Here is a 16,388-nt window from a genome sequence, read left to right on the forward strand (position 1 = left end):
ATCCCGGGATAGAATTAATTATTTTTAAGGTATACAAAATATCTTGAAATCAAATGATATAATTATTTTCCATTTTTTAAAGTAATTTTAAAGTTCTGTAACCTCCAAAATCATATTAATAATGCTGTGTAAGGTCTATAGGCCTATAATAAAAATTACCTTTAAATAACGTAGAAATTTTCACAAATAGAAAAAAATTAATTAAAGTTTGCTGGAAACTGCATACAACAATAACAACAACAGAAAAAAATGCTTTGAATTGAGTTAAAAATTAAAAAAATTAAAAATGAACTTAGATCAAACTTCTAACTTAGAAGGTAATTTTTGTTTTTTAAATAAAATATAATACAAAATATTGTAAACTTTTATCAGATTTTAAAAAGCAAAGATGGTCAATACTCTGATCACTCAATCTAATTCTTATTTTAGTAATGAAATGTCTTGCTACTGAGAATGTCCTTTCTGATTCGATTGATGTGATTGGAATCGTGTTTAATCCATGTAAGAGAAGACAGATATTATGTGTTTTTTCACCTGTAGCTTGGAAGATTTCTAGTTCATTTTTGAGATTGTAGTACTACTTTTGCTCTCTAGTATTCTTGATATGTATACCTTGGCTGCTTTAATAATGGCATCAAGCTTATAGCTCAATAATTTGCCAATTCGTTTGGCTTTAGTAATCAGGTTTATGAAGAAAAACTTCATACTCGTTTGTATCCTTGCCCAATTTGCACAACCTAGCATTACGCAGTTATTGAAGCTACTGGGCACAGTTAAAAATTAAGACAACATAAGCACAATTATTCCAGATATTACAGGTAAAGAACTTTGAGAGTCCTGCCACAAATAAGCTACGTATTGATTATTGACCATTTTTGTGGCATGCCATAACGAGCAAAAATTAAAAAAAAACTAATAAGTAGGTTTAAAATTAATAAATACAAATGTATTCTGACAGTCTATGAATTAATTATGCTTTGTATTTGCAAAATTCCTCAACCTTAACACAAAATAAGAAAAAAGTGAATTTTTAAGAAATTTGCAGGATTTCCCAGGATAAGAAAAATTTCCTGGGATATTTCCTGGCTTAAAAAAAACGACCGGGATCCCATTTGAGAAACCCTAATGAGGAGATATAGTCAATATGATGATGCATAAACAGGGTGGCCAGATATGAATGTAATATTGCTTTTTGGGAGAATATTTTAATAATAGTTAAAAATAGTTTACTAATTTTAATATCTGTAAAATCTTATACTGTAAGACCCCGCTTAATGCTGCCTTGCTTAATTCCGATTTGATATAACGCAGTCTGCTCGAAGCCTAAAAAAGCTCAAAATTTACACCGATTTAAATTATCGTGGCATTTCATTGATTCAAATATAATATGATTATTTGCAAACACAAACCAATTAGTTAAGGGTCTTTAAATCTATGTTTGTTTGGTGCAATTTTGAAAAAATATAACATCATGGATGCCATAGGCAATATTGACTTCACTTGGCAAGAGTTAACTGATAAATTCATGAACGAAGTGTAGAAGAAGTTATGGCCAAAGGTATTTGAGAATTCTCAACGAGAAGAGCCTATTGCTGTATCGTTAGGTTGGCCAAACTCAACCTAATCGATATAGCAGGACTAGGAGATATAGACGAGAAGGCTAGTGAGGAGTTACAGCAGGTTTCTGGTAAGTTCCTTACCAATGACAACCTTCAAGAACTGGCAGAACATGGAATTCATGTGGAACTGGAAAATAGAGATTTTGAAAACGAAGAACCCAAAAAATTTCTCTACAGATTTCCTTAGTAAAAGTTTGGTAAGATAACCGAACACGTTGGTCAAATTGTAGCGAACGATCCAGATTTTGAAAGGAGTGCAAAAGTGAAACGAGGCATTTTGGATGCGATCTTCTGCTACCAACATTTGCTTAAGGAAAGAAAAAAGCCACAAATGAAACTTTACGACTTTATTGCAAAAGAACAAGAATTTCAGAAAAGTCAGGACCTTCATCACAAAAAATAAACTTAATAAAATATAAAAATAACTTAAGATTAAAGTAAAATTTGTTTATTTTTGGTCACGTGTTCCCCTATCTCTATTTACTCTATGTTAAAATGACCTCATTTAACACATTTCGCTTAGCACTTTGTTGTCTAGAAATGCATTTTCCGCATAAGTGGGGTCTTACAGTATTTTTAATATTTGTAAAATTTTTTACATATTCAGAAATCATGATTAAATGCCTTAGCCTTCCAAAACATTTTTTAAAACATTTTTGAATATTTTAAATTTGTTATGGAACACCTTTGCATTCCAAAGTAGAATATAAGAATTTTATGTAATTTTATATTTAGACCTGATGATGTCCTATAGAGTTGGCCAAAAATGTTTGTCTAGTGAGGTTTTGCTGGAAAAGTAAAAATAAGGTTGTTTATGATAGTTCATTAAATTAATTTTTTTTTCAGTTACTTTTATAAAGGGTAGTATAATCTTTTATAGATTTTGCATTATAAAAATTAGCAAAAATTTAAAATAAATATTAACATTGGATTTATTCCAATTTAATAAAAAATACTCAATGCTAATATTAATTCTAAATTGTATTTATCTCCTATGATTAATGATACAAACCTACTTTTGTTATAACCATCATTTAAAAAAATTTTTTTCATATAGTTTATGTGCCATCAGATGCTTACCAAGAAAGCCTGCTGAGACCCTTTCATTCTTATCGGGATGTTGTTATATTTCATTTCTCTGTTCCGACTCAGACTATTAGAGCCATATGGCAGTTTGTGGCATTTATGGATGATCCATCTTGTGCTTCACGTAATGTACATATGTAAGTATAGTATTATGCAATATATATAAATATAAATAAACATGCATGCACACATTATTAATTATATTAAATTGCTAATTTTTTAATAATAATACATAATGTACATTAAAATTCTTGTTTTTTATTATAACAAATGAATACGGTCCATCTAGAGCAGTGGTTCTTAACCTGTGGTACAGTATATGTATAATGGTGAGTCGAGACACAACTTCTGGAGATGTGAGATTTTTTATTAAAGATGTTTAAAATTATACATTTAACTAGTAACAGAAATTAAATTATAGAATTTGTAATAAAACATTTCTTTCAAAAAATGCTATTACTTATTTACTACATCCTTAAAATCCATTATTAATATTTGAGTTTTGTGCTAGTACAAGTTTGGAGGAATTTTTGTGTGTTTTTCTAATTACTTATGCTGCATCTAAAGTTAAACTAATGTACAGTACATGTGAGGAAATTTGATGTATTCTGTAAATAAATAAAAAAATGAATAAATTTTTCATGTAGGTGCAAAAACACATTTAAAAAAATAAAGATGTGTGCAGGAAATAGAAAAAGTTCAGAATCACTGATTTAGAGGCTGCTTGTTCCTTCTATTAATTAACCTCTGTTAGATCATGCTGAAAATCTCCAGTTATAAGAAAAGTACATAATGTACAGTGTTGCAGTTTGCTGCATTTAATAGAGCAGCACTTGTTTAGTAGGTGTGTTAATAGATGTCTTACTTTTGCAGACTGTTACCCTTTTGGAATGATGAGAAATTTATCTGGTGCAGTCTGTTTGGTTTTTGCAATTGATATAAGTAAACAACTCCTTTTTAACAGTCCAGCAAAAACATTTAATTCTCTAAAAACGTTTTCGACCGCTAGTAGCGATACTAGTTAAAAATACTTTTTAACTAGTATCGCTACTAGTTAAAAAGTATTTTTAGAAACGGCACGTGATTATAAGATACACAAGATTATTATGGGATGCGCACAACATATCTCCACGAATATAATTTATAAAAAAATTAATTATGATTTGGAAAAGCACGTGATTACCTTCTTTAACTGAGCACGTTCTTATTTAAAAACATTCGATTTAAGAATCCAGTACAGTAAATTTGGCCTGAAGAAGAGCCCAGGAGGGGCATCGAAAGCGTTTGCCAATCTTTGTTTGGAGTTTTCATGCCGGATATTGGTTAAGAAGTAAGCATATTTGTTTTAGATCAATTTNTGAGGTAGCCTTGAAGTTGGTAATGTTGAAATAATGGCATTTTTCACTATTGTTTGCCATTTTTATAAACTTTTACAATTAGTGCTTCAAAAATGCATCCAAAATAATAGTAAACTTAGCAGTGGAGATAAATGCAAGAAGTATGGTTCTATTACCAAGGATCCTTGGTAATAGAACCATACATGCATTTATCTCCACTGCTAAGTGGATTAGGTTAAAAAAACCACATTTGAAACACCTGCTACTAAGCAGTAGCTAGTGGGTAAATATATTCTCTTAATTACATTGAAGGATCAAACACTAATGTTTGTGGTTATTCTGTGTACAAATGTACTTTTTAGATTAGTTTTCAACTTATGACAAAACCTCAGAAACCTAACCTGTTCATAAGTAGGGAGTGCCTGTACTTCAAATTTCTAAAAGAAAAATACACATCCATTGACACTGTTAACATAGAAAATGTAAGTGCTTTAACATTCCTTTATTCAAACAGTAAATTGTTTACAAGAAAGGCGTTGTTTTACTTATATTATTTGATTTAGTTCCAGTAAGATTTCTTGATTATTTTGCAATTGAGGTGACTAGGGAACATTTTCAGATGAGGATCAATTGGGCTTAAGTTAAACCCACTTGTTCAGTATTTTTAAGATGCTATCTCAGACTATATAAACTGCTTTCCTACATATCCCCTTTTTAGATGTATAATAATGCTTGTTAATATTCTACTAAGAAAACAATTTTTAGGAAAAATTAAAAATTTACAGATTAATATGATTAAAACATAATGACAATTAAATTTAGAAATAAAGTTTGATAAGTGTACAATTATTAATGAAAATAACTAACTAAAATGTAATATCCATAAAACAAGATTGTGTTTACTCAAAAATAAAAAAAGGTTATTTGAATAAAAGATTTGTCTTTCAGCAAAGGTGAATGACTGCTGAAAAAAAATTTGGAAACAAACTAGTATTAAAGTTTTCAATAATCTTATAGTTCTGTGAATACATGCAGTGGTGATATTCAGCGGGTTCGCACAGGTTCGGCCGAACCCGTTGTTAACATTTTCAAAGTTTTCCAAACCCGTTGTTAAACACACATAACATTTCTTGGTGATTTTGTTTCTTTTAAAAAATATATTAAAATATACGTATTATACTCTGTAACACTACTAAACTAGAGCCTTATACCCTGTTCGCTTAGTGCAACCTCCATCGACCGTTTCAATCTCGACTAAAACGAGGTTCAATCGCGATCGACTCGAGAGAGTTCTCGAAACTAGATCCAGTCATAAGAGAGATCCCACAATCCCACGCGCGCAAGAAAATACAAGATGGCTGCGGAACACGTGTCGGGCTATCAACAGCGAAATAAGAAAGATATTGTATTTCGAGAGACGATGACATCTGTCTATTATTATAATAATACCTAACGATAAAATAAATGATTTAGAAAAGTTTTTCTTGTTTAACTGCTTTCCCTATGACTTTTTCTGATTAAAAAAAAGCCAATTTTTATGTTTATAAAATATTTTGAATGAAAAATATTAAAATATGTACAAAATAAACCATTTTGAACACTCTTTTTTATTATTTATAAAAAAAAATATAGTTCTGGCATAAACAATGTTAAATTTTAACTGACTTAATTTTGCGAACGCATCTTTTTTATTTATATGGGTATCTTAAGGTCTGTTTTTGCGCTAATGTTGCTAATGCACCATTTGAGCGAAAAAAAAATTGTTAAGGAAAAATTTTCTGTTAGCAAACCCTTTGTTAAATATTTCGAATATCACCACTGAATACATGTAAGGCTATAAAAATTATGGAAAACTTAATGAAATGATAACTTTACCTTTAAACAGTGCCATAATTGAAAAGTATAGAGACCCCCAGCAAATTTTTTGAATTGTCTGCCTTTATAAACTTTATTTTTAGCACTTTATATAGTGACTTAACTGTTGCAGATCCAAGAACAAATCTGTATGTAAATATTAATTAAATATTTATTTTAAATTTAAATAAATTATTCACTATTCTTTAATAAAAATAATTATAAAAGATTTAAGATTTTCTATAATAAGATTTACATAAATTTACATTTTAATTTATAAATTTAAATTTGTAAGATTTTCTTATATAAGATTTTCTAATTGAAAATCTTGATTAAATCTGTGTAGTTGAGTTATGTCAATTAATATAATGAAACTTAAATATCTGTAAAAACCATTAAGCTACATCCAGACCAATCTTGCTGAACTATGTCAAACCAAATAAAGAGGCATGGCATGGCACAGATGGTTCTGACGGCAAACTATGCCATATTGTGCAACTTCAAGCACTGACAAACATGGCCTGGCAAGTGTCGTTACATCAAAGAAAAGAATACATTTATGTGTGTTTTATTTGAATGGGGATCCCACTCACATTTAGTAACGACATTTGATGTCGTTACTGAATGTGAGAGGGATTTGTGTGTTTTACTGATTGAGTTAATTAACACAAGACTTGTTTCATGTGTTAATTATTGATTGTAAAATGAGTTTTGTATGGAATTATCAATAAATTCAAAAAGTAATTAACCTGTACAGACAAAAACCAGAATTGTGAGATCCAAAAGACAATAATTACAACATAAAAAATAGAAAGAATGATGCTTAGCTGCACATTGTGGATAATATGGGGTGAAATGTGGGTGAAATTAAAAACAAGATGACTTCCCTATTAACTTCATGTAGAAGAGAGAATATCAAAACAGAGAAGTCAACGGGCATTGGAAAAGGTAATTAAATAGTCATCTTTCTTGTACTTTATTCAAATGTTGCTTTATTTATGTTGTTGGTTCAAATGCTTATTCAAATGTCTTATTTAGTTTTATGCTTTATTTATTTTATTCAAATGCTTATTCAAATTCAAAACCTTATTCAGATGTCATATTAGGTTTCATTTATACTTCAAAAATTATGCTTTCAGGATGAGCAGAAATTTACCAAAACAATTGGATTGCTTTCAAATACAGGAGCTCTTCTACTTACAAACAATTTGACCAAACAAATCTAAAATTTAAATTTTTCTTGAATTCTGAAGTTCTCATGCTGGTTGTGGGTGGTGTTGAAGTTAGTCTTTGGCCAGTAAGAAATAATAAATTTTTAATGAATAATTAATGTGGATTTATTTTTATTGCGTGTCATCATTTTTTGTTTTCATGCAGATTCTGACATTTCATCATCATTTGTGAGGTAGCCTTGAAGTTGGTAATGTTGAAATAATGGCATTTTTCACTATTGTTTGCCATTTTTATAAACTTTTACAATTAGTGCTTCAAAAATGCATCCAAAATAATAGTAAACTTAGCAGTGGAGATAAATGCAAGAAGTATGGTTCTATTACCAAGGATCCTTGGTAATAGAACCATACATGCATTTATCTCCACTGCTAAGTGGATTAGGTTAAAAAAACCACATTTGAAACACCTGCTACTAAGCAGTAGCTAGTGGGTAAATATATTCTCTTAATTACATTGAAGGATCAAACACTAATGTTTGTGGTTATTCTGTGTACAAATGTACTTTTTAGATTAGTTTTCAACTTATGACAAAACCTCAGAAACCTAACCTGTTCATAAGTAGGGAGTGCCTGTACTTCAAATTTCTAAAAGAAAAATACACATCCATTGACACTGTTAACATAGAAAATGTAAGTGCTTTAACATTCCTTTATTCAAACAGTAAATTGTTTACAAGAATGCATTGTATTAGTGTTGCAACGAATAGTATATTTGGCCAGGAGCGTGGCTGAATAGCCAAATATTCAGCCAAACTATTCGGCTTGATTAACGCACGTACGAAAATTGGCACGCAAACTGCATTATGGCAAAGACCTTGCTCTCTATTGGCCCGCTGTCACTATGCTTTGCCAATTGCGTTAATTCTTGACAGTTGTAGCGGACAGACAAGAGCATCATGGCAGTGTGTGATAAATGATGATATCAGATGTGGATGACAATGAAATGACCTATATGTGTAAATAACGGAAAAAGAACAGAGAAGAACCACAAAGTGAAAATGTGAAAATAAATATGAAATTGAGTCGATAACCTAATCGAGCAAGTCGAGGCAGCTTATTGGCGTGAAATTTGCAGCCATCAATGCCAAACAATTGTTGTCATCAGTGGCATAGCATAGTGGGGGCGACAGGGGCGGCCTGCCCTGGGCGACAAAATTACATTTAGGGGCGGCAAAATTTTACAATAAATAATAATAATATCTTGTAAAAATTTGAACCAATTTATTTCGTATTTTCATCGCACCTACGATTCGGACTGATTGAAATGAGCACGGGGAATAGTGTTACCATCCGGATAGTCCGGGAATCGACTCACCGTCTGGATGAACTATTAATTCTACCCGGTGATACCGTACGCTTCCTGTCGATCTTTTTTTTTTTTTTGCTTGTACGATGCAATTGTATTTTCACATACACCTCCAATATCCAATAGAGCTAAGTCATCTAGGTATCTAGGTTACTTACGTTACTCCTACCCAAGTCTCCCTGGTCGCTAACTGTAACTGATTTAGAACCGGCATGCACTACATATTATTCTTTGCATTGCAAAATGACATACGCATGCGTCAGGAACTTCTGTTCGAACAAACCTCATCTGCCGTCCGGGTCAGCGATTTTAAAAAGGTGGCAACACTAGCACGGAATTTTTCATTACTTACTCTGTGACGAAACTGAATTTTAGTGTTTTAAATTTAGATACCTAAATAAGGGGACGGCGAAATTTTCCTTTGCTCCAGGCGGCTGACACCCACGCTATGCCACTGGTTGTCATAGACTTCGGAAAGCTAATTGCTTGTAATGAAAGTCACTTAGCATGCACGGGCGAAAGCCTAGGGCCGTTCGGGCTACCAAGCATGGGCGTAGCCAGAGTTTTGTTATGGGGGGCCTAGAAGAGGCCAACCTGACACAAAATTGAATTATTTCAAATTATTGATCATTAAAATGAAAATTCCATAAGAATCGACAATAACTTAACACACACAAAATATGAAACATCCTTTAATCATAACATTGAACACAGGGAGCCGTTGACCTTTTTTTTTTTTTCTTTTTCTTTTTAGGATTCAGAATTTTCAGCTTCAATCTTTTATTTCTTTTTGCAAATCTGCTCAACACTTTTTCAGCTGTGATTTTCTGGAGTGGGCACCAGGTTAACTGGGGGGGGCATGCCCATTCAGGCCCCTCGCTGCACCCATGCTACCAAGTTGTCTCGAATCTGTGAAATCATAACTGTGACTTATACCGACGTCCTATTTCTCTCTTTTCTCCATTATCACTAGGCTATGAGTCACGTAATTGTAAAATGGGAAATCTACAATGGAAAAGTGATGAATCGAAAGTATCGTGAGCACGTATTATGATGTATGCATAGGCATACGTGGACTAGAGTGATAGAGGAAAGAGAAAGGGAAGAGCAAAGACGAGTGCTTAAAAAGAAGGATAGGCAGGGTCAGACCCTCACTGTCAGATGTGAGACGATTCTCGAACGATTAGGTGTGTACTATGCGTGTGCTGATCTTTGTAATTATAAATTGTGAATACATGTGACTAATATTATTTTCTTTTTTATTTTGTGTATGTTATAAGTTATAAATAAATATAAACAAACAACACTAACCCAATAACATTAAATCTAAATACCAAAATGATTAATTTACTGTGTTTTTGTTATTTACTGTTTTTATGTATTCGATATTCGGCCGAATAGTGAAAAATAGGCTGAATAGGCTGAATACCGAATAGTAATTGAATGTTTGTTACATCACTACATTGTATCGATCATCTTATCAAGGTATATGTCCATTTGTAATGAAATATTCAGCCATTTCATTCCAAATTGCTTGGGCATTTGAAGAACATTTTCTTGGCATGATCTTTAAACTGCACAATGAAGGTTGCTTTAGTTTCCTTTGCCAATCTCCTTCAACTAATGTACATACTTAATGCACTGTCAAAAGTTCCTTCTAGGGATGCAAATATTTAGATTTTCTACTGTCTCAAAAAGTAATGCAAATAAATAATCATCAAATATCTCTAGCTTTCTTTGGCTCCAGAAGCACAAGTTTTCTCAAGACCCTTTAAACAGAGGTAAGAATTCCAAAAGCATTTTCAACTTTCAAGCAACTTGCTGGGCTCTTGAAGGATGATAATTGTATATTCTTTTGATCCTTTTTTACAGATGCCAGAATAAGGTTTCATTATATTCTCATGCAAAGCAAATCCTTCATCACCCAAAATAATGTAAGATATAACCTGTTCATACCAAGGAAGTAGTATTAGTTCAGGTATGTTAAGGGAGTTTTCATGTACAGGTATCCCTCATATAACACCGTAGTTACATTCTGGGAAAGTGCCACATTATATAAATCCATGCTATAAGAAACAAAGGACTAATGCAAACACACAGGATTAGGTTCCAAAAGTTAACAAAAGTACAATTTCTGTAATAACTCAGGATATAATTCTTCATAATTGAAGTTTTCGACTATTTACAAAAATATAAAATTTTCGAGTACAAAAGTATACTATTCTTTTTTGTTACTAAAAGGAATACATTTATTAGAGCAATCAATAATTTATTTCCAATCAATAATTAAGTAACAATTAAAAGTATTGTATTACACGTTAATATTAACTTTAGTTAAACTAGGACATTTTCTTTTTATGAAGTATCATTGTCATCTGAGTTTTTTTGTCAATCTTCATTAGAAATATTGGCAACATCTTAATTTTATAATTTTATCATAAAAATTTTTTACAGATGACAAAATAAAAATATGTTTTAAATGACAAATTTGTTTTGTGAGTTGCATTTGTTCAGTCGAATACTGAGTGAATCTTTTTTTAGAATTTGAGTTCAAATACCAAATTGTTAGAGTTGCAAACGGTTTGAGTATTGAGATACTGCTGTATTTCATTTGTCATTTTTATGAATGATTACCTACCTATGGTTAAAAAACAGTTTTTTAACACTTACCTAAAAATGTTTAAATAAACTTTACTAAATACCAAGATTAATGTATAAAAACAAAACACAAGAAAGTCTGAAAGCAATGATGATGACATCTGGTTTATAAGAAAGCTAGAAAAGGAAGAACAAATTGTACTGTCAGTTTTCATTAAAGTAAACCTGACAAAAGGCACAAAACATATTGAAAATTTCAATATTCTAAAATGCATGGGCAAATTCGAGTTTACATGCATAATTATTTGAATAAAAAAAATACTGAAAAACAGAGTTTGCACTTAAAAATTGTGAAATTCTGTGCAGAGGATTTCCTGAATTTCTCAAACTGTGTTATAGTGAAACCATGTTGTAGAAATGTTGTGTTGTACAAAGGACAGCTGCATTTTTTCCACAACACACTGTTTTTAAATATGCTGCCATCTAATATGTGACCTCGTAAACTTAGATTGACAAACAAGAAATTATAATATGCATCCACAAGCACAAATAGGACAATGCTAAAGAAGAATTTGTAGTTAAAATATTTACTGCCACTGTTTATTGGCACCTGTAGCATTACATGTTTACCATCTATAATAGCTAAGCAATGAAGGTAATTCCAGAATTCTTCAAATTCCTTTGAATATTGTAACCGTTCTCTGGAATGTTGGGCATCTGCAAAATGACAAGGGATTTACAATTATCTAAAATCATACCAGTACACACCAAACAACAAAAATATTTAATACAAGAAACATTTTTTCTGATTGATACAGATGAAAATGTTCTTTATATTAAATAATTTTGTTGTTTGTTTAACTGGTTTGGTGCACTGGTAAACTTGCAATTTAATAGAACCCATAAGAAGTTATAAAACTGATATCATACAATACAAAATAGATATAAGTTAATTTTTGAGAACTAAATGCAATAAAAAATTTTATTTGATTTATTTAAAATTATAGTTCCTACTAGCTTTAATCTTGTATTGTCTACAGTTTTTATTTAATTTCAGGTTCCCAATGAAGAAGGATTACGAGATTCTTCACATCTTCCTTTAGATGAAACAAATGAAATTCATAACAGATCATTCATCTCATGAGCATTAAGCACCCTACTTCCACAAATGAAGGAGTTCACAGTTTGTCTGAATGAAAAGGTTTTTTTCAGAGGAAAAGCCTAATACAAGACTGAAGAAGAAAGAGGATCTGAGGCTAACTCAGGCTTATAATATTTTGGATAGGGTCACAAAGGTACCTTACAATGAATGTGCAACATTGAGGAACATATTTTTACTAAGCTCTGAAAATTCAATGAGCAACAGAAGTGTTTTAATGCACAGGATCAACAATTTGATTTTTGATGCAGAGATGGACCTATATTTTCAGCAGCAGTGCATCTACAACAGTGCAACAAATAGTGCATTTTTAAAATAGCCCTAGTTCAATTCTAAGCTGTTCTGTGCAGTTTTGCAAATTTCTGCTCTGTCTTGATCTGATCATTGCTGTGTGGAGCAAAGCTGCACGGTTGGTCTGAATGTGGCTTTAGAAAATATTTTGTCTGCTTTTCTATTAAGATAACCCCTGTAGAATTTACAATGAAATTTTCATTGGTCCAAGATCTACAACACTTGCCCAATGTTGTTAATCTACTGTTGAGTTAACATTGATTTATACATTGATAGGCTGAAAAGTAAATTAAGCTTCACTCTGACACCGGGGATGAAATACTAAATACGGAACCTGTTACCAGTGTAATTTTGCGTGAAAAAAATCTTCCTTTCACAAACGTTTTCGAGTGTCCAGATATCTCTTTCTCAGGTATAGAAAAAATTCCATCAGAACACTTTGAAAAATGGAATGTAGATATTTAAATAAAAAACGAATCTAAAAATAGAACGTAGATGTTTAAACAAAAAATATGAAACTCGCATAACGAACGATCATTACGACGGTAATGCGCATTCTTGCGCTAATGTTGATATTTATAGATCGTTGTTTATGAGGGCCTGCCATGCTATAGAAAGATTAATTTCATCCTTTCGATTTATACATGTGGTCAGGTGGTTAGCCTTGCAGATGGATATAGCTTCTCGCCATTTTATATGTTCCAGGTGGGGCATAGTGTCCAGTTCGTAGCAGGCTTCCTGGCGTGTACTCTATCCTGCTGAAAGATAACAGATGTAACGAGAGCCTTGTCTATATCGGCTCAACCAAGCGATCTTTAAACACCAGAGTACAAGAGCATCAAGCAGACCTTCGGCATGGGCGGTACACCACGGCCCTAACCACCTTTGCATCCGATCCCGATATAGAACCGGAGTTCGACAAAGCTGATATCATCGACACTACGTCCCACCTGGAACATCTAAAATGGTGGGAAGCTATATCCATCTGCAAGGCTAACCACCTGACCACATGTATAAATCGGAAGGATGAGATTAATCTTTATATAGTGTGGCAGGCCCTCATAAACAATGATCTATAAATATCAACATCAGCGCACGAATGCGCATGACCGTCGTAATGATCGTTCGTTATGTGAGTTTCATATTTTTTGTTTAAACATCTACGTTCCATTTTTCGAAGTGTTCCGTCGGAATTTTTTCTATACCTGAGGAAGAGCTATCTGGACAGCTCGAAAACGTTTGTGAAGGAAGATTTTTTCATGCAAAATTACACCAGTAACAGGTTCCGTATTTAGGCTGAAAAGTAATGCACACATGCTTGTAGAACACAAACAAAAACAAATAGCAAGATCGGGAAAAAAGTACATTAAAGTACAATTTTTAAGCTTCAAAATCATGTTTATTTTTCAACATAGTCACTGTTAAGGCTAACACATTTCTCCCAACGTGTAACAAGTTTTTTCATTCGTTCACTGAAAAATTCTTCCGACTTTTCTCGAATCCAGGACTTCACAGCTGCCTTCACCTCATCATCCAAGGTGTAATGATCACCCTTGAGGTTTCTCTTGAGTAGAGGAAAAAAATAAAAATCGCAAGGCACAAGATTGGGGGAATAAGGAGGGTGTGGAATCGGTTCAAACTTCAGGTTTTGCAGAGCCTCTCCAGTTGCGCGTGAGGTGTGTGGATGAGCGTTGTCATGTTGCAAGATTATTGGCGCCAGGCTGCCTCTAACATGACAAACTCAACGTCGGAGGTGTTAGGTGTCTGTATATACTGAAAAGAATTAAACATTGCAACGAGGGGCAACGGTAATTTTCTGCAGTGATCAGATGTCCGCTGCTTGTTTCATCAACAATTATGGCTTTTCCAGGCTCACAACCATGAAATTTTATTATCCATTGATTTACAGTAGACCTATCAACAGCATCATTACCATAAACAGCGTTTAAACGATGATGAATCTCAGTAGGAGTCACTTTTTCAGCAGTTAAAAATTCGATAACAGCACACTGTTTAACTCGCGTTGACATAGCGCTAGAGCACGTCTCCATATTTCCACTTCTCAAAATATACTGAATGAATGCAACAACCTCAAATTGTATGCGCATAGAAAGGAAATGTTACTTCCATATGCCACCTGGCACGCTTCTGAAAATCATTTTGTTGCGCTCTACAAGCATGTGTGCATTACTTTTCAGCCTATCCTTGTAATTAGGATGTAATTTTGGACCAAAAGTTGACAATAGTGTTGGCTTAGCAATTGAAATCAAAATGGCAACAATGAACTTGGTGATTAATACCAATGTTAAACCAACAATTTCAGTTAACATAAGTGCTTTGTTGTCAATGAACGATGGTGCAAGGTCAGTAATGAATATTGGTATTGTGTCAACAGTGATGTGAATAATGGTTTTCACAGCATCAACATTTAATTGTCATCCAATGTTAACATTAATATTGAAATACATATTGATATTGCTTAAATAAACCACATGGCAGGAACCAAATTTCAGCATACAAAATAACATGTATGATATTTTTTTTTTTTATATTGTCTACTTGGACCTTTTTTTTTATAAATAGGACTTATTATACTGGTATAGTTTCTGATTAGCAGAGGAAGTCTTAGTCAAAAGGTAGAACAAAATATCTTTATTTTCACCTGCTAATCAGAAACTACATCAGTATAATAAGACCTATTTATAAACAAGGTCCAAGTAGACAATATAAAAAGAAATAAATAAACCATTAAGGACATAGAGGTAAAAAGAATTAACATACATCTCAACATAAATCATATGTTGAGCAATATTTTGATGAACAATGATGAACAATATTTTTGTATTACCAAACAATCTGCCAGATTTATGAGATAGCAATCAATTATTTTATTAATGCATAAAGATGCTTGTCCAGCACCGCTAGGCATAGCTGGACATGGGTTACAGAAAAATAGATTGCAAATAAACAGTTTCACATAAATATGTAAACGCAGACAATATATAAACTTTGAAGTGGATACAGTAAGCAATGGGCAATTAGTCTGTACAATGCAATAGTACATAAGGTACATGGAATTTGCAAAGAAATAAAATGTGACAGTATAACCATAGAATAGGCAAATACAGTTATAGAAGGATTAAGCATATATGAAGTTACAATCAATTATTGATACTTGAGCAACAAAACATATACAATGGAGAGCATATAATATACAAGGAATAAATGGTGAAAACAGAATACTAAGTATAAAGTACACAGTACTGATAAATACACAAATACAATGTAATATCATTAGCAGGAAGAGAGACTATACAGTATACACAATCTGAATTACATATTACCTAGAAGTTGAGTTACTAGTGGGGACGTTAGTCCTCCTGTTGTAATCAATCAATCAGTCAGTTTTTATTAAACATATGTGGTACATACATTCTTGGTTCTGCATAGCATAGCTGAGATGAATACAACATGAATGATGAATAAGATTACATAGATTACATAATGATAAATTTTGACAATAACACAAAAATAATCCCTCATCAAACCCTTTAACCGGTATTAAACAAGAGTAAAATTACATGCAAACGTTTTCGAATCTCTCCGTGGGTCCTTTCTCAAGCAACTATTCTTCTTTAAAATTTGTTAGAATGAAGACCAGTAGAACAAACTTCTTCAATTTGACAATAACAATGAGATAAATAAAGTATAATAAGATACAATGCAATAAAGACAATATATAATACATGAAAGTGCATATGATAATAGCAATTAAGTACATAATTATTTGTGCAGTCTGTTACAGCAATAGCTGCATTACAATAGTAAAAAATTAAATAATTGATTAAGATTATACCTAAACTGTAGTAGTGTCAAAGCAAAGATAGAAAATATGTACAAACATAA

At 32.2% G+C, this 16,388-nt stretch overlaps 1 protein-coding gene across 1 annotated transcript in view; it reads left to right on the forward strand.

The window, feature by feature from the left end:
- LOC111638485 (post-GPI attachment to proteins factor 6-like) overlaps positions 1-16,388 on the forward strand; it is a 56,011-nt gene that overhangs the window by 5,197 nt on the left and 34,426 nt on the right. The window contains exon 2 of the mRNA XM_023384214.1: positions 2,677-2,842. Within this exon, the coding sequence (XP_023239982.1) occupies positions 2,677-2,842 (166 nt within the window). The remainder of the gene's footprint in view (positions 1-2,676; positions 2,843-16,388) is intronic.

Source organism: Centruroides sculpturatus, unplaced genomic scaffold (assembly GCF_000671375.1).
Source record: "Centruroides sculpturatus isolate CEXI.00-Female unplaced genomic scaffold, Cexi_2.0 scaffold1110, whole genome shotgun sequence".
NCBI lineage: Eukaryota > Metazoa > Arthropoda > Arachnida > Scorpiones > Buthidae > Centruroides > Centruroides sculpturatus.